The 18,433-nt window shown below is 47.8% G+C and overlaps 1 protein-coding gene across 3 annotated transcripts in view; it reads left to right on the forward strand.

Moving 5' to 3' along the window:
- The window catches only part of Slc36a1 (solute carrier family 36 member 1), a 41,997-nt gene that overhangs the window by 10,955 nt on the left and 12,609 nt on the right, over nucleotides 1-18,433 (forward strand). For all 3 annotated transcript variants that reach the window (XM_040748678.1, XM_040748676.1, XM_005067750.4), the window contains exons 2-7: nucleotides 7,054-7,198; nucleotides 12,912-13,002; nucleotides 13,487-13,575; nucleotides 14,384-14,479; nucleotides 16,028-16,112; nucleotides 17,416-17,634. In XM_040748678.1, coding sequence (XP_040604612.1) covers nucleotides 7,059-7,198; nucleotides 12,912-13,002; nucleotides 13,487-13,575; nucleotides 14,384-14,479; nucleotides 16,028-16,112; nucleotides 17,416-17,634 — 720 coding nt within the window. In that variant the 5' untranslated portion in view covers nucleotides 7,054-7,058. The remainder of the gene's footprint in view (nucleotides 1-7,053; nucleotides 7,199-12,911; nucleotides 13,003-13,486; nucleotides 13,576-14,383; nucleotides 14,480-16,027; nucleotides 16,113-17,415; nucleotides 17,635-18,433) is intronic.

Here is an 18,433-nt window from a genome sequence, read left to right on the forward strand (position 1 = left end):
TGGGGACATCTCTTCAGGTGAAGGAGTCCAGACAAAAGTAGAGAGAGTGACTTAGCTGAAGTTGCCCTCCAGATGCTAGCCTGTATATATCATGCAGAATACCCTCTGCCTACCTAGCTCTGGGACCAGTTTGGGGCTTAGGCATTTTAGAGCTTGTGCCATCTGGTGGTAGAGGGGTATTGGTCTGGAACTGTGGTTTGCTGGCTTGGAATCTCAGGTGACCTTTCTGCATCTGGTGGCTGGTTGGGGCCATCTCTGCATATCCTTTGGTTTGCCTCTGGATGAGGAGCTGGAGTAGGCTCCTCTGAAATCACGCCTGGCCCTGGCACTTGATGTGTGTGTGTGTAAAACTGAGCATGTTTGCCTGTCCCTTAGCTACCATGCACTGCTGATGACAGCAGCTGTCCTGTGGCTGCCCCAGCATGGGACGCCTTTGGGCACGAGACTGGATTGCAGAATACACCCTGGTGGCTTTGGTGGAGTGCCTCCTGATTCTGTTTCTAACTGTTCTTGTAGATGTAAGAAGTTTTCACTTCCCTCCGGCTAGACCACATTGGGCAACCCAGTCTGTGTCCTTTGGAATTCTAGTACCAGAGAAAAGAATTCGCTGCTTGCTCTGGGTTCCAGAGTCCAACTCATGGCCTTAAAATAACAGACTGTACTTTTAGTTTCCAAGTAACCTCCATGATGGGCTGGAGAGACGGCTCAGAGGTTAAGCTTTTCAACCCAGAGAGCCAAGCTTGGTTTCCAGCACCCACATGGGAGGGACGCAGCTGCATGTAACTCCAGCTCCAGGGGCTCCGTTGCCCTTTTCTGACATATAATCATACAAAATGCACATAGATATACATCAATAAAATAAATTGTAAAAACTATTTTTAAAAGTTACCACCAGCTCCTGACTGTGGTGGGAGGAGAGGCCTGAAGTATAGGCATCATAATAAGATTATATATTTTGAAGCATTTTATGTAAACTTCTGTCATCAGGGTCACTTAGGAAGCACAGTAGGACCGAAACTGCTGAGTGTTGGGGTGCACACTTGTAACTCAACACTTGAGTGACAGACTTAGGACAGTGGAATTTGAGATCAGTCTGGGTTACAGAGAGAGGAGAACTTGAGTCCAAAAGAAAGAAAAAAAATAAAATAAGGATTCCTTGCCTTGGCTGACTAGAGCCAACAGATAAAATGCACATTCTGTCTGATTTCTAAATTTAATGTAATAGCATTAAAATCTAGCAAAAAGAATCCATTTTCTTTGCAATTTCTCCATCTGATCTTAGAAGTCCAAGAAGTAAATTTTTTTGCATTTTAATATTTAACTGTATATATTCCAAAGTAATATTACTGTAACACATAGACAACAGAAAATTACAAATTCATGAGGCGTTGTGTCATTTGTATTCTAGTGTGCACAGGGTTTGGTTTTGATTACTGAGTTTGTTTCGTCTCACTTTGTAGCCTGTCCTGACAATCCTGCCTCAGCCTCCCCATGGATAGTGTTGGGTGGAGATTTTGCTTTGTATTAAAGAACCACACATAATCTATAAACTGTTGCTATACTCAAGAACCTGAAAGACAGGCCTGCTTCATCTTTCTCGTATTACACAACCCTCATTTCACGTTAACAGGCCCCATTAAATCTCCCGAGGGGGCAGGGGTTGGCAGTTACTGTAGTTGGTGCTCTTGGCAGGCTTCCTCAAGGGAACCTAGGGGTGGGTGGCACAGCAGGGGGCAGGAAGAGGAAGGGGAGGCCTTGTGTAGCATGGGGTGGCTGTGCCCACCCTCCCCAGTGTTCCAGCTGAGAATGGGCTGCTCCCTAGCCTTGCCAGAGATGGAGTCTCTTTGTCCTCCTCCCCTTCCCTCCTTTCCTGTCTGAAACAGGGTCTCTTGTAGCCCAGGCCATGGCCTTGAACGTGTGATCTTTCTTGTCTGTATTTCCTGAGTGCAGGATTGCACACCTGCACTCCCACACTAATGGAACCAAGGCCTCGCACATGCTAGGAAAGCATCTACCAGCTGGGCCCCATCCATAGCCCTGGGAAACAGGCCTTCTCCCCGTCTGGTCTTGCCCGTTTGGACAACTGTGCAAATATAATAGAAGGTTCTTCCCAAACAAGCAAGCACCTACCTCCTCCTTCCCACCTGTCAGTCTCAGGGCCGACAGATCTTTAAAGCCCCAAAGAAGTCTTAACAAATGTGGCAGCCCTTAAAGACTGTTTCTGTCTCCTGGCCTGGGGGTGTAGACCTGTAATTCCAGCTACTTGGGAGGCCTAGGCCAGAAGATCTCAAGAGTTCAAGGGCAAAGCTGTCTCAACAAGAACATGGGGGTAAGAGGGAGCTGGTGACACAGCTCGGTGGTAGAGCACTTCCTAGGCTGTGTGATTCTGTGGATTTGATCCCCATCACAAAAAGAAAAACAACGATCAAGCCCAAACAAAACAAATGTAGCTCTTATGGCTGGATGCTCTTGGCCAGATGGTGGTGGCACACACCTTTAATCCCAGCACACGGGAGGCAGAGGCAGGCGGATCTCTGTGAGTTCCAGGACAGCCTGGTCTACAGAGCAAGTTCCAGGACAGCCTCCAAAGGAATGCAGAGAAACCCTGTCTTGAAAAAACCAAAACCAAAACCAAAACCAAAACAAACAAACAAAAAATAGGCTGGATGCTCTCATTGCCTTCTTATTGATCAAGTTTCTACCTCTCATGGTCCTGGCCCTGAGCCCTGGAGTACAGTGTGTTATAACTTCATGATTCTTTCAGTGTGTTGCCTGGAACAAAATGCAATGCATGTTCAAGTCACATGCTACTGTCTGCCTGCTTCTCCCCCTTGCTGGTGCAACCTGGAATCACCTGCTTATTTAGCGTATGTTATTGATTTTTTTAAGTTTATCATTAACCAGTGCCTATAAATGGCATCTCCCCAGTTATCAATATGCATACAGTTGCTAAGCCACAGGTCCCATATCAGTAGTCACCCATTAGACCTTAGATGTAGAGATTTCAGTTTGTTTTTGAGCAGTTAGCTTTATTATCCTGTGGGGAAATTAATTTTTTTACATATAGCCGAGAGACCTCTTACAGTGTCAGGGATAAATTGAGAATCTGTGCCACAGCAGTTTCTTTAAATTTTCTGTATTTTATTACTAAATTTAATTTAATTTTTTTTAGACAAGGTCTCATTATGTAGCACTGCCTAGCTGGGACTTGCTGAGCTCCACCTACCTTTGTCTCCCAAGTGCTGGGATTAAAGGCATGAGCTACCACATCTGACTTAACTGGGTTTCTGAGACGGGGTCTTACTGTATAGTCCAGGCTGGCCTTGAATTTATAATTTGTCCCCGACTGCTGGAGTTTTAGGGTGAGCCACCACACCCTGGCCACAGTGGTTTTATGGTGGGTTGGGACTGGGGTGTTTATCATGTCGTTGTCGTCCTGTTTTGTCTCTGCCTTTAGTAACATTCCCAGTTCACACACAAGGTTCTGTTTAGACGTGTTGGGTGTGTTGGAAGAGACTAGAAATAGTTGATGTTCACATAACTAATTATATCCTTTGATTGGATCATCAGAGCTACACTGGAGCCCCAGTCTGCACTTCCCACTCTGCATTTTGCATTTGCAAACTAAGATCAGAGGAAAGGAAATTGTACAGTTTCCAAGCAGATGGTGACAGAGGCCCAGGCTTCCTGGCATGCACATCAACTTATTATTAGCTTTTGCTGTGTGACAATGAGGTTTTCGTCTTTCTACATCAATGCAGGTTTTCTTTCCTAGTCCACTGTGAGTTTACCGCCCCCAGATGTGCTTGAATTTCTACATCACATGAGTAAGTGGAATCCTTAGACTCTCAGGGGAGCCTGTGGAAGTGGAGCAGGGAGGCTCCTCCCTGGGGTTGCAGGCACTGCTTGGATCGGATGTGCTTTATCTACACCAAAAGTCATATTGAGGCTCCATCCCCAAGATGATGGTGTTGAGAAATGTTGGGGTCTTTAAGAGACCCACGGGACTCTACTCTCAAGGGGGGGATCGATGTAATTGCCCAGCAAGTAGGTTAGTAGCTGTGGGAACAGACAGTTAGGAAGTGAGCATGGCTCCTCCCCTTGGTCTCTTCTCACCTTGTGATCTCCCCACTCTTGTGACCGCTCTTCCTCACTTGCCCTTGGGTTTATGGTTTTCTGCCATTCCTAAAGCAGTGTGAGACCCTTGAGGGAAGCCAGTAGATACTTGAACGCTCAGAACTGTGAGCTCATTTATCTTTACCTCCCCCCTCCCTCCCTCCTTCCCCCCTTCTAAAAAAGATTATTTATATTATGCTTGAGTGCTCTATCTGCATGTACATCTCTATGCCAGAAGAGGACATCAGATCCCACTAGAGATGGTTGTGAGACACAATGTGGTTGCTGGGAATTGAACTTGGGACCTCTGGAAGATCAGCCTGTACTCTCAACCACTGAACCATCTCTCCAGTCCCCACTTACTTCTTAATAACGTACCTAGCCTCAGATAGTTTGTTATGGTGACAGAAAGTGGACTGAGTCAGGCCCTTTACTGACTTTCTACTATGCAGCTCCCTTGTGAGGATGCACACAGATCCTTTCCTGACTTGCAGTTGGTAGAAGATGTGTCCCTGGATCGCTCTTGTGTTGCAGGCAGGGCTGCTTTTCAGGCATCCCCAGAGGGAGCCCTGAGCAGAGACACATCCTCTGGGCAGCTGGTGTTGGGGTGGCAGTTGGAGAGCCAGCTTCTCACCCTGAGGTAGTGTCTCAGAGCCAGGCTGGTGTCTGCATGCTGGGGGAGAGCCTGATGGAGAAGGGATGGATTCTCTTCATCATTTTCATTGCTAATGTACTTCCGCATCCTCATTTGACTGCAGATTCTTGAAGGATAGGGAGTTGACTCTTTTCCCTTTAGTTCCCACAGCACCTGGCACTGTCATCAGCAGACATTTCCACACCAATGGACAGTCAGGAGGGAGATGTGCTTCCGGCCTTGCTACTGCTTAGCAGGAGCTGAACAAGTTCCTCTATCTTTGGGGGAGAGTCTTCATCTATGCAATGAGAGACTTGAGGTGACCTGTGAGGGCTCCTTAGCACTGGGCTAGGATTTGGGGGCTTCCACAACTTTCACCTGGCTGAGAGAAGTCCTCTCCTCCTCTCTTCCCCAGAGCCACGTGGAGAGGACACATCCTCACCATCCCTCATCAGTACAGAACAGGGAGGGTTACTTCTTTCACCATCTTTTAAACGTGAACAAATCCATAAAAAATTTAAGAGAAGGCATAGGGCAGGAAAGGTGTGACACTGTCCTCTCCATCATGAAAGTCATAGCCAACACTCCTATAACAAGACAGGTTAATAAAGGTGCAAGTGTTTATTTAGTCAACATTTTGTGTGACCGGGAGTCTTCAGAGAAGAATATGGAAGGACTGGGGAACAGTCCACCTTGAGCTCACATTCCCATTTATCTTCTCTGATTTGCTGAAGTATGGGCAGCTGTGTGGAAAGGCTGGTCACAGAGTGTGTGGTAGTAGAAGCCAACTGAGCTACAGCCCACCAGTCTGGCCACTCAAATCCTTTCTGCCTCTACGTGCAATTTTTCCTCCTTCCAGGACAGGACTAAGAAGGCAGAAGGGACAGAATGGCCATTTTAGTTTTCACAGCTCTTTGCAGAATGGGGAAGAATTCTGGTTTTTGAGATTCACTTCAGGGACAAAGGTTGGCAAGGAGACACAGGACAGGCGAAGGTCGACAGACTTTGCTGTTGAGGCAGTTTCTGTGGCCTTCAGGTCCCCTTTAGTCCAAAGTGCTTGGCATGCCAAAGCTGCACCTTTTGTACAGTACTTTGGGATATCATTTTATGAGCCCCAACACAGCATTGTGGAGAGGAGCTACTGAGACAAAGATGGGGTGTCTCATGGTCTCTCCTGCTCCTATTCCTGTTCCTCTGAGCTGTGGTCAGTCAACATATTCCAGCACTCAGGTTGGTGGCAAGAAAAGAGCCCAGGGTGAGGAAATGAGCCTTCCTGATCACTCTGTCCTAGCCCCATCCCCGTGGCTGTGATGAAAGGCCCTGATGCAAACAAACAGAGGGCAGAAAGGGTTTGTTTTCAGCTTATAATTTTAGGTTATAGTTCATTTATTTCAGGGATGCCAAGGTGGTGGAAACTTGAAATAGTTGATTGCATCCACAGTCAAGGGTAAAATGAAATGAATGCAGACAGGATCACTTGCTTGTTTGTGCTCAGCTAGATTTTTCTAGGGGATGGTGTTGCCCATAGTGGGCAGTGTCTTCCCACATCAGCTACTTAATTAAGACAGTTCCTTGACAGACATCATCAGAGGCCAACCTGATCTAGTCAGACCTTCATTGAGATCCTCTTTGTAGGTGATTGTAGGTTGTGTCAAGGTGACAATTAAAATTAATCATCACAGCTTCCAAAAAGTAGGAGATGGGATGAGCTCATGGTAGGAAGGAGGGGGTTGTTTGTGGTCTGGGACCCTGTGGAGCTGGAGCAGAATTTGGTGATCCAGAGGGGATTTTATGACTACAATCATGCTCTCTGCTGAAGGCAGAGGATAAAAAGGACACCCAAAGAAATATCCAGGCTTATGTCACCTGAGAGCTCGCTCTTGGGAAAGGTGTGTGATTTAACTACTGTCTGAGGTCCAAGAGATAAGGTCAGAGGAGGGGGGTGAACCCAACCAGAAGACCAGGGAAGGCTTCCTGGAAGTGCACACTTGCATTACCCTGCCTGGCATTGCCTTACCTATTCGTTGCCCAGGTGCCCTAAGATGAATTTAGACATTTATGAGTGTGACACCATGTGGGAAGGTGGGGAGGCAGAGGCCAAGCAGGTCCAGTCTGCCCTGTGGACTTCGTGCCTCTTGCATTCTCCTGGGTTGATACTGGGCACTCCAGACTCACTCCGTATACAGTGCATCTGTCGCTGAGAGCAGCTGTGACAATGGCTACCTCTGTGTTCGAGCCCACCCCACACCTGGAGATGAAAGCCCCAGTTCCTGGAGGTCTTAGCACTGCCTCTGTCCCCCCAGCTACCATGTCTACCCAGAGACTTCGGAATGAAGACTATCATGACTACAGTTCCACTGACGTGAGCCCTGAAGAAAGCCCATCTGAAGGCCTTGGTAACTTCTCTCCCGGCTCCTACCAACGCTTAGGGGAGAGCGGTAACATGACGTGAGTACTTATGACCTCCTGCCATGGAGTGGACTTTCCTGTCCCCAAGTCTCCCTTGGAGCAGTTTGTGCCTCCATCTTCCCATTTTACATACCCTGCTTGACAGATGAAAGCAGGCTATCTACCAGCAGGACCAGCAAGGGGCTCTGCCCCTGTCTAGTCATTTCCTATTCCAAAAGGCTGGTGGCCAGGAAGAGCTTTGACTTAAAAGCCTCTAGAGGGATAATCTCTTGGGCTAGAACCAAGTGTGAGATACCTCCTGGTCCCATTAGTGCCTCCTTGGCAGAGCCTCCTGGGACTCCTGTCCCATCACCAGGCTGAAGAAGTAGAGCGAGGGAGTGGCAGCTGCATTTAAGAAGCCTCCAGAGTTGGTAGGGAAGAGAATCCACTCTGTTCCTTAAGGAGGCTGCTGTCTTGAGCCCGAAAGCTGCAACTCTCTCATCTTTGGCCCTCTTTGGTTCTCAATTTCTCCAGATATAAGGACCGGTTGAGAAAACTGAGCTGGCTGTGGGACATTTACTCCTTGAACTGCAAACTTCAGGGGGGTCCCTGACCCTTTTCAAGGTCCCAGGACCCTGTCCTTGGTAGCCCTGTCATTTATCCCTAGTCTCAGCTGTCACCCTTCCTGTGTTCCCTAGTGGGTTGGATGTGACTTACTGAAGGCTGCATTGCGCCTTAGTGTATTGCTACAGGCCTCCACTCTCCATGACTACCAAGGGGACTATGGAAGTTGTGGGGACATGCCCTCTGCTTGCACTCTTTCCGAAGGGACATTTCCCCCAGTGAACTGAGGTGGGCATGGAAAGAGGTCTTCACATGACTGGCTTCTTGCCACTCCTAACACAAAGATTCTGGCTTTTAGCTTATCTCCCACACAACATACTGTTATAGATTCCTGCTTTATTTGCAGATTTAGCTGGTGGAAAAGATTGCTTAAGGTGCTGCTGGTGGCAGCCAGGACCTCCTTCCTTTCTTCCCTTTGGCCTCATCTGCCTCACTGATGTCTCCCAGGGAGAAGTAAATCCCTTCAGGGTTGTGAAATACTTCTTCCAACCATCAGCTTGTTTGCACTTTCAGTGCACACTCTAAATTTTCACTTTTACAGAGACCTTTTCTGAAACGCAAGACCAGCTGGCTGGTTTTTCCAGGTCAGCCATTCAAGGATGCATGCCTGGACTGTCCTCAGGGTTGTTTTTATCACTTTCTCTGGCTTCTTGGAGATCAAGCCAAGCAGATAATTCCCCGCTGCAGCTTGTGCTTGGACATTTTCTAAGGTACAGGGGCAAGTATTCATTTGGGTCTTAGAGTATTGGTCACTCCAACCTGGGGCCAGAATCCACCCAGGCATTTATTCAGGAAACGTGCCAGGTGGGTCAAGGCTGATTGGGGGAACCATTGTTTATCCCTCCTAGGTGGTGTAAGGGACCTAATTTGAAGCCTTTACACTTCCTTGTTTTCTACTTTATTAAGGAGCAAAGTACCCTGGAAGAGCTGCTTAACCACACCCGACTCTTCTAGAAGTTAAAAGACCAGTTAAAAGCCCAAAATAATGAGTGCAATAAAATAGAGACCTTAGGCATTTCTGTGACAGAGTGTGCGGGATTTCCCCTGGTGCCATAGAGTTATTGACAGCACTGACGCCAGCCTCTGTTAATGCTGTAGGGATTACACACAGTAGGACAGTTTACACACAGTAGGGCACATTTTCCTTTTGTTGCCCTGTTGAGTACTTAGTAACAGCTCCCTATCCCACCTCAGTGGTGCTTCCCTGGGCCAGTAGGTTGAGACACCAGCTAGCTTCCTCTTGGTCTTTGTTGACTTGGAACAACCATTTGCCAGACATGGTCTGCAGAGCTTTTGGGCTCCCAAGGCTGTCTCTCTTCCTAAAAGTGCTAAGCTGTCATTTTCCTTTCATTGTGTTCACATGTGCGCGAGGACGCAGGAATAGTGTGTGTCTGCAGCTTCCTCCCCCTCCACACCCACATACCTACATTATCCCAGCCACATGTGAGCAGAAGGAAAAGGCCAGCTTCTCGTCAGATTGTCCTTGACAAGGGCTGGGGCTGTAGCTTTCCTAGCATGTGCTGTGCCTGGGTCTCATTCCCAGCAACACATAAGCTCAGTGTGGTGGCACTTGGGAGTTGGAGGCCAGAGGATCAGAAGTTCAAGGTCATCCTGGACTACATAGAGAGTTCAAGGCCAGCTTGGGATGCATGAGACCCTGTCTCCAGTAACCAAAAATGTCCTTGATGAGATAGTGAAATTATTAATTCTTATTAAATTGCAACCCTTAGCATGGGTCTCTTAGTAGTCGCTATAAAAAGTACCAGACAACAGAGTGTGAGTATTGGCAGTTGCCAACTAGTTAAACTAACTGGAGGTTTTGTTCATTTTTTTAAATAGAAAAGGTTTATTTTACTAGAAAGAACAACCAGCTAACTAGGTTTTTCAGACCCTAATATTTAGCATCTCCTTTGAAAATGAAAGAAACAAACCCATTAACTCAAGAAAACCCATCAACAATGCTTTTGTGGCTCACATGCAATTTGAGCTTTCAAGCAAAATTAGAAAAAACAAACAAACAAGCAGAACATCCAAGCCTTGTATCCAGCACTGTGCTCTTACAAATGCTTTCCCTGGGGCACTGACAAATGCTTTCCTGTGAGGTCAAAGCATGGCTTTGAGCTGATATAGTGAAAGAGGTTAGAATTTGGAAGCTCCACATATGTTAGGGAATTGTTAGTGAGGGTCCCTGTAGACAGCTACAAGGAATCATGGGAGAGTCAGAGTCCACATTGCAGCTAACTGATAAAGAACCTGTGCATTTCATTTTGGAGTACTGTCACAGAAGAATAGCCATAGATGAAGAGGCAGATAAAATGTTCTTTCCAGCTATGTGTCTAGGGAGCACATTTTTTCATAGACTTTCACCCAGCTGTCTTCTGTTAGATGAGACATTTAGGAGCTATTTTAAACAGTGATGGGGGAAATGGTGCTGGAGCTGAAGCTCACTAGTTAAGAGTGTTTGTTGCCCTTGCAGAGGACCTGGAGTTCTGGTCCCAGCACCCACGTTGGGCAGCTCACAACTTCCTCTAACTCCAGCTTTAGGGGACCTCATACCCTCTTTTGGCCTTTGAGGATACTCTCACGTGTGTGTGTGTGTGTGTGTGTGTGTGTGTGTGTGTGTGAGAGTATGCATGTTTGCTCTTACACATACACATAAATAAGTTTTAAAATGGAGATCTAGATGGTTGCTGCTCCTCCAGGGAACCCAAGTTTGATGCTCAGCACCCACATGGTGGCTCCGCTGTCCATAACTCCAGTCCCAGGAGGTCTGATGTTCCCTATGTTACCTTCTGGCTTGTGAGGGCACTACACTTATGTGGTTCACAGACATGCATGCAGACAAAACACCCATACACATAAACTAAAAAATTAATTCCCATATTTAGCTTTAATCATTAAACTATTAGTATCTATTAGACTTACTATTATCTTAAATTATAAATTTAAAAATTTGAGCTTTAGTAATATATATAATGTATCTGCAGATAGAACCTACATAAACAAAGATATCAGGGGTCCTCAATTCATCAGAGAATAAAAGAGGACCTGAGGGGAAGAAACACCTAAAAGCTACTGACAGCACAAAGGAAAACCAGAGGGGCCTGGCAGGTTTCTCCCTTCTGTCTTCAGAAGCTAACTCACCCTATGGCTAGAATGTCACAGCCTTGGAGGTGATGCCCACCTGGTGTTGAGGGGACATCATCCTGGGCAATTTTGACCCTTGACCTAGAATCCTGATGTTTCTGAACTGAGGGGACTTCAGAGTCACCTGCCCTGGCCCCACTCCTTCACTGTTCAGGTGAGGTAAGAGTTCCCAGAGTGGAAGGCAATGACCACACAAAGTGACAGACTGCTAAGTCAGGGCCAGGAGGCCCAGCGCAGAGGCATTTTGGGAAGGCGTCATGGTGGAGGGAGGGTGTGGTACAGACTTACCTTTGCACTTAAATGGGTTAAACATTTGTTTGCCAAGATAGAGATTTAACAGGATTGATATCTCCTGGCTACTGGCGGCTGATAATATGGCTGGACACTTGCAGGACTCTGGGCCGTGGCCCCAGAGCACAGGGGCACATCTCTCCTGGGAGTCAAGGGCCATTTCTTGATGTTCCATCCTGTAGATGCCAGAACGGCAGGTAGATCAGATGACCTTTCCGGTAGAGATGAGGGAATGGCCTTTGTGGGCAACAAGTGCTGTTGGCTTCTGACTTCTGCCAAACACAGGTTTGTGTGCAAGTGCCAGTTTTGAGGGAGCTTGAGGGCCGTTTACGCGAAAGCGATTTTTATGTCCAGGGCCAAGTCTTGAGTGATTGAAGGCACCTCACTTGAGCTGTTCCCTACTCTGTTGTGGGGAATAAAGGCAAAGAAAGGTCATGACCGGCACACTCCTGTGTAGCCTGGGGTGAATCTGTCTTCCCTACAGAAGGGGGACTCCTGACTCACCTCGTGTAATCCTCGTTTCTCAGCAGGGTCTGCATCTTCCCCTCGCCTGTGGCAGTGACCCCGCCCAGTCACACTCACACTCCACCTTGTGGCCTCAGGTCTCTGCCCTCCACTCACCTGCCTCAATTCTCCTGGGCTGTGTCCCCTCAGCCCTCCATCTCTTGTTTCCCTTGAGATATTGATTACATGTCTCCAGAGGCTGGCTTTCACATCTGACTCATCCACATCCACAGAAGTGTTTGTTGACTGAAAAAAAGTGAATGAGAGCACATGAGGGGCTTTATTTATATAAGGCATAAGACAATGGGGCAGTCTGCACAAATCTAGAGGGACCCCTGGGGCAAACCAGGGACCCACTGAAGAGGGCTCCTCTAGTCCTGGGCCCACAGTAGCAGCTGGCTTCTATTTCTTCAGATACAAAGTCCAATAGGAACTTTTTGTTGTTGTTTTGAGACAAGGTCTCTCTGTTTAGTCCTCACTGTCCTGGGACTTATGTAGACCAGGGCTGGCCTTGAACTCACAGAGATTCTCCTGCCTCTGCCTCTGCGTCCCAAGTGCTAGGATTAAAGGCATGTGCCACCATGCCTGGCCTAGTAGGAATGTTGAGTCCCTCATGGTATTGTAGAGGGATTGGACTTTATTTTATTTAGTTAGTTTTTGTTTGTTTTTTGTTTTTAAGACAGAGATTCACTATATAGGCCTGGCTGGCCTGGAGCTGGCTGTGCGGATCAAGCTAACTTTGAACTCTTGAAGACCCACCAGACTCTGCCTCCTAAATGCTGGGATTAAATACTGTCACCATCACACCCAGCTTGGACTTTACTTTTTGATTACCCCTGTTTTTCCCACACTGAGGTCTACCCTTCATAGTTACATATTGTCATCCTCTGTGGCATTTTGGGATTTGTCAGGGAGGGTGGTTCACTCAGTGGTCAAATCCAGTCCTGAATATAGCCAGAAAAGATGGAATGCCTAGAGAGAGCCTCCATTATCCCTCTGGACCAGCTTCTAAGAGAAGAGGGCTCAGGGAGTGCTTTCCTGGGAGGCCTGCTCCTTGGAGAAGTTGGTCCCTCATCTATGAAATAAAACATCCCAAGACTGGGAGATCAGATAAGATAATGTGCATAGGCTCTTTGTGCTGAGGCCATGCGGATAAACATTGACCTGCATTGTAACTAATGCTTCCCAATTGGCCTTCCTACCACAGATGGTTCCAGACCTTGATCCACCTGCTAAAAGGCAACATTGGCACCGGACTCCTGGGGCTGCCACTGGCAGTGAAAAATGCAGGCCTCTTGGTAAGGGTTTTAGACATCCGTGCATCAAAAGCTGTGCATTAGGGCTCTCTGGGTGCCAGGCCCTTCCTAGGCTCTGAGCCTGGGGAATGACTTTAGCTAACAGCCCTGCCCTCCCTTTGACTCACCACACACAGTCTGCTTGCCCATCACCGTGGTTTCAGAGATGCTGGCATCCAAGTGCTGATCTTACTGATGGCCCTCAGGATAACCTTCCCTCCTGCATCCCAGAGCCCACCAGGAACTTCTGCCCTGTGGATCCTCTGACCACAAGATTAAGATTAACTGTCTCCAGGACTGAGGACACACACAGATCCAGTCTCCTGGATCATATCTCTCTCTCCTGCCAGCCAGAGCTCTGTCCCCAGAAGTGCCTTGATAGCATTTTATCATCTGCACATGTGGTCTCTTTTGGGCTTTCTCCTAATTCTGTCTGCTTCTCTCTCTCTTTTTTTTTTTTTTTTTTGTCTGCAACCTCGGTCCCTAGATGGGTTCTCTCAGCCTGCTGGTGATTGGCATCGTGGCCGTGCACTGCATGGGTATCCTGGTGAAGTGTGCTCGTCACTTGTGCCGCAGGTGAGAGCCCTGGGCCACTTCCTGAGGGGTAGAGATTGCCAGCATGGTCCTTTGTTAGCCTGAAAGTGGGTTAGACAGCTCATCTGCGTTCGTCACCTAGCTGGGGGTGGTTGCTGTGGCTGTGATGCGCCTTCCCCTGCTTATTACTGTTTGTTTTTTAAAACCTTTTTTTTTCGGTTCATCTGTTAATTTACAAATGTCCAACGGGCAGGGACCACATTCTAATTTTTGTGCTTGTTAGTTTATACCACTCCCAGATGCTTTGTGGATTGTGATGAGGATCCCATGCCATTTACTTAATACCTGTGACCCAGGGATTGGAAGAGGGCTCATTTGGTAAAATGCTTAAGGTGTAGGCATGGGCATCTGAGTTCAGAAACCCAGTAACCATGTTACAAAAACACAAAGAAGCTGGATGCAGAAGTGAGCTCCTGTGGTCGCTGTACTAGAGAGGCAGGGACAGGAAGTTCCTGAGGCTTCCTGGACAGCCATTCTGATAGTGGGCAAGCTCTGGGTTAAGGAAGACACCCTGTCTCAAAAAGTAAAATGGTAGAGAGTGACTGGGAAAGAGACACCCAGCATCCACATCTGGCCTCCATGTATGTGTGCACCTGTACACACGTGAACATGTATGCCCATGCATACACATACGTACAGGCCCACCACACGTGGTCCTTGAAAGGCTCAAAGGTGCCCTAGGGTGACAGGTGGAGAACTGGCCCCTGACTCAGTGTCTCCATTTGTTCTTTTACTGTCATTGTCTAACCCATACATTCTGCTTTTCCTATATCTCACCCCCACGCCCCAGAATGAACAAGCCCTTTTTGGACTATGGGGACACAGTGATGTACGGACTAGAATCCAGCCCCAGCGCCTGGATCCGGAGCCACTCCCACTGGGGAAGGTAACCGACTTCCCTGTTCCTCTTGGCCACAGCTCTCAACATTGGGACCAGAGACAAAAGGGTGATGTGGGGATAGTGTCCGGAATGGAGGGTGGTTTTGGGGTTAGCTTGACAAATGGTAGGCCGTGAGCCCAGCCTTCTTTGGGCCTCAGTTTCCTCATATTTAATACATGGTGCCTGACCTGAAGGGCCTCCGAAGTCTGTGAGTACTCTGAATTGTTCAACAGATGTATTTATGCTGTCTTTCATAAGTGACACAAAAATGGTTCTCGCTTAGGGAAGGGGCTTTCCTGATATAAATTACATTGTCCCCACCCTGCATGGGCTTATGACCTTTGTAGGGTGACAGATGCTTGGGAAGGGAAGAGAAGTCTAGAACAAGACAAGAGGTCAGCAACAGAGCATGGATAACAGGCCCCAGGATGGAGTCTGGCTGTGTGGGATGAAGGGTGTGGGTGGTGAGGGCAATGTGCAGAGCAGGTAGGGAGCTTTGGGGAATTTCTCCTGACTTCAGGAGCCTGGAGGGAAACAACCCACTTTTTGTTCCTGTCTAGATGTAGAGAATTCACATTGTCAAGAGCCTGAATACTACTTTGGATTTAGTGAAGAGGGCGCTTGCTGTCAGTATAGCTCACCCTTTCTTCTCCTCCCCTCTTTCCTTCCTTCCTTTCCTCTCTCTCTTTCTTTGGCAAAATCATCTGTTGAGGAGCAGCCAGGTTTCTGAGTGTCCACCATTGTTTGTCTGTCTGTCCCTTCCTCCCTTTTCTCTATTCTCCCTCACACCCTCCCTTTTCTCATAGGAAGAACATTGTTTGCACTGGGCAAGAGGACACAGTTTGAAAAATAGAATTAAATACTGGCCTTATTCCAGTAGCATGGGTACCCTTCTGGTTCTTCTGGAACTTTCTGTATACATATAGACATGCACATGCATTTACCTTTTGGGGGGGGTGGGCTCTTCCTGTGTGTGCTGTCTGAAAACTTGCTTTTTCTCCTTTGATGCCTTGGGTAGTTTCCTCCAGAAATGGTTCCAGATCTGACCCATTCTTTCTAATTGCTCTGTTATGCTCCATTAAGAACGGTCTGCAGCCCTGTTCATCTCGCTGGGTTTTCAGATCGTCACCAGCTGTGGCCGCGATACTTCAGCCCAAGGACTGCTCTGGCCCAGCCTGCGCAGTTACCTGCAACTGGATCAGTTCTTGGGTCCTGGTTGTAGGAGGAGGCTGAGAAGAGCCTGATTCCTGCTCTTTCCTGCCAAGGGCTCTTTGTAGCTTTAGGAGAGAAGATAAGTTCAGAGGGTGGGCAGAAGAGGGTCAGGGGCCGGGCTGTGCTCTGGTGATGGCGGAGCTCATGCTTAAGACGAGGGAGGGAAAGAATTTGCAGAGTATAGAAAGCCTGGCACACACCCTCCCCCAAACTCTGTGCTGGTGACACTGGCATACTGTGTCCTCTTACCACAGCGTGTCCCTACCACCTGCTGCTCAGACGGTCATCTCCCGGGAAACCTTCGGATCTGATGGTCTTTGTACTCCTCTGTTCCCTCTGCAGGCACATCGTGGGCTTCTTCCTCGTTGTCACTCAGCTGGGATTCTGCTGTGTCTACTTTGTGTTTCTGGCTGAAAATTTTAAACAGGTAGAGTTCTTCTGAAAAACAGGGGAGGGTGAGAATCAAGTGGAGATTTTGTTTAAGGCTCCTCCCAAGCCAAAATGTGTGGGTTTAAACCTTGGGTGTTGGATTCTCCTCTGAAAGCCTGTGGTGTAAAGAGACTTTGATTTGCCTTGTCTGTGTTGCCATCAGCTGGCTCAAGGTCTCCACTTGACTCTACTTGGCTGACATCATCCCTACACAAGGAGGAGATGCTCATCAAGGGGTGGTCTTGGGTAGCTTTTGTAATCCTTGGCAGCAGGCTGGAGGAAGCCGTGGTAGGTGGCGCCGTCTAGTGTTATCCTGTGGAAGCCTTTAGTAATGGACCTTTATTTGTAGAGTGCACAGCTCTGTTGAGGCTGCTCGGCAGGCTTAGGTGTCAGGATCCCTCAGCCCTTGACAGAAGCTAGGGTTGTATCTCTCAGACATGGGGTGTCTGAAATCCTTCACCCTAAAGGCTGTGTTATTGGAGTTAGGGTCAGAGCCTGTCCCCTAGCTCTCTAATAAGTCAGGTGAAGCCACCTGTGCTGAAAATAAGTTAATTAAAAGAGTGGAATTGAAGATGAAGAGCAGACAGATTCTTACTCAGTATGGCCTCACTGGGAGGAAGGAGGATCCATGGATCCCCACTAAGTGCATCTTCATGGTCCTGGCAGGAGATTAAATAGAGGGAAAGAGATAAGTATAAATAAGGAGCCTTGGCCAAAGTGTGGTCCTGTTGTCACTGGCCCATCATTGTCCATGCTCCAGTCTCTCCTGCAAGGTTGTTTGATAGGTCGTCTTGTTGGCACTGTGTGGAGTCCCTTCCCTTTTCCAGCAGGCTAGTTCCCGGCCTGGCTGGCACCAGGGCCCCTCCTGTTCTCAGCATAACATTCCTGGGGGGAATCCCAGTTGCCTAGGGTTCCAGAGTCCAGATAGCCAGAATGAGGGACACAATTGTTTCTTTAGAGTGTCCCTCTTCATTTCAAAGGCATGCCAGTTACAATTGGATCAGGGCCTGCCGGCTTTCCTCTCTGCTTCCTGAACACCAGCAGGAATGCTTAGGATCAGAATGGGAAGAATTGACCATGAAATTTACCTCATCTGTCTCCCACACCCTTCTGTCTCTTGTGAAACATGAACAAACCCAATGCAGATTATTTGTAGCAAGGAAGACTCAGGAAGGTTCCTCAGCCATAGGTACCTAGATAAGATGCCGAGTTCACACACCTGATCCTCTGTCAGGTCCCCTTACAGCTGGATACCCATGGGCTCTGTCACCGAAGGCTTTCCTCCTTTCTTGTCCTCCCAGGTGATAGAGGCGGCCAACGGGACCACCACCAACTGCCAAAACAATGAGACTGTGGTCCTGATGCCCACCATGGACTCTCGACTCTACATGCTCTCCTTCCTGCCCTTCCTGGTGCTGCTGACTTTCATCAGGAGCCTGCGCATACTGTCCATCTTCTCCCTGCTGGCCAACGTCAGCATGCTGGTCAGCCTGATCACAATCTACCAGTTCATCGTCCAGGTACAGGCCAGGCCCTTCCCCATCCCGAGGAATATGAGAAATCAAATGGAGTGGTCACTACTTACACTCAGCATATTTAGATTAGATGTTGCACAGTTTCCTGAGGAGATGGGAACAAATGTTTTCTCCAGATAGGCCTCCAGTGACAGACCAAAGAAATTATCTCACCTAGGTCTTTCAAGCTATATATTTTGTGACATTTTTCTTGAGCTTTTATGTTATCGGTATTGTTGTAGAGTTGAACTTGTGTTTATAGTTTGCAAGCGTCTTTGTCTAGGGAATGTAGATCAGCATCGTTAGCACCAGTCTCTCGGTTGATGGAATGGTGGCTTGTCCTATCCACCCGTCTCAGTCACACCGCACCCACAGCTGTGGACTGTGACACTCCCTACTCACAGCTCCACCGACTGATAGGTAAACCTGGTAGCTGTCAGTCACTAACCCATGGGTAGCACTTGTTTCCAGTGTCTTTTCATCTGTGACTCAGGAGTAATTACTGGGCGATCTTGTGCTCGGGTCTCATTTTAGAGCAGAGATACCTATTTGTCTATACCCTGCATATTAAAATGCTTATTTTTTTCAGAGCCAAATTTTAAAAATTAAAATTATACATATATGTGTACATGAGTACAGGTGCTATAGAGGTCACAAGAGGGTGTCAGATCCTCTTGGAGTCACATAGTAGTAGTAAGGCACTCAGTATAGATGCTGGGAATTGAACCTGGGTCTTCTGAAAGAGCAGTATGTGCTCTTAACAGCTGAGCCACCCTCACCCCCAGCTTTGACTTCTGTGTTTAGA

This window comes from Mesocricetus auratus, unplaced genomic scaffold (assembly GCF_017639785.1).
Source record: "Mesocricetus auratus isolate SY011 unplaced genomic scaffold, BCM_Maur_2.0 Super-Scaffold_100007, whole genome shotgun sequence".
In the NCBI taxonomy this organism is placed as follows: Eukaryota; Metazoa; Chordata; class Mammalia; order Rodentia; family Cricetidae; genus Mesocricetus; species Mesocricetus auratus.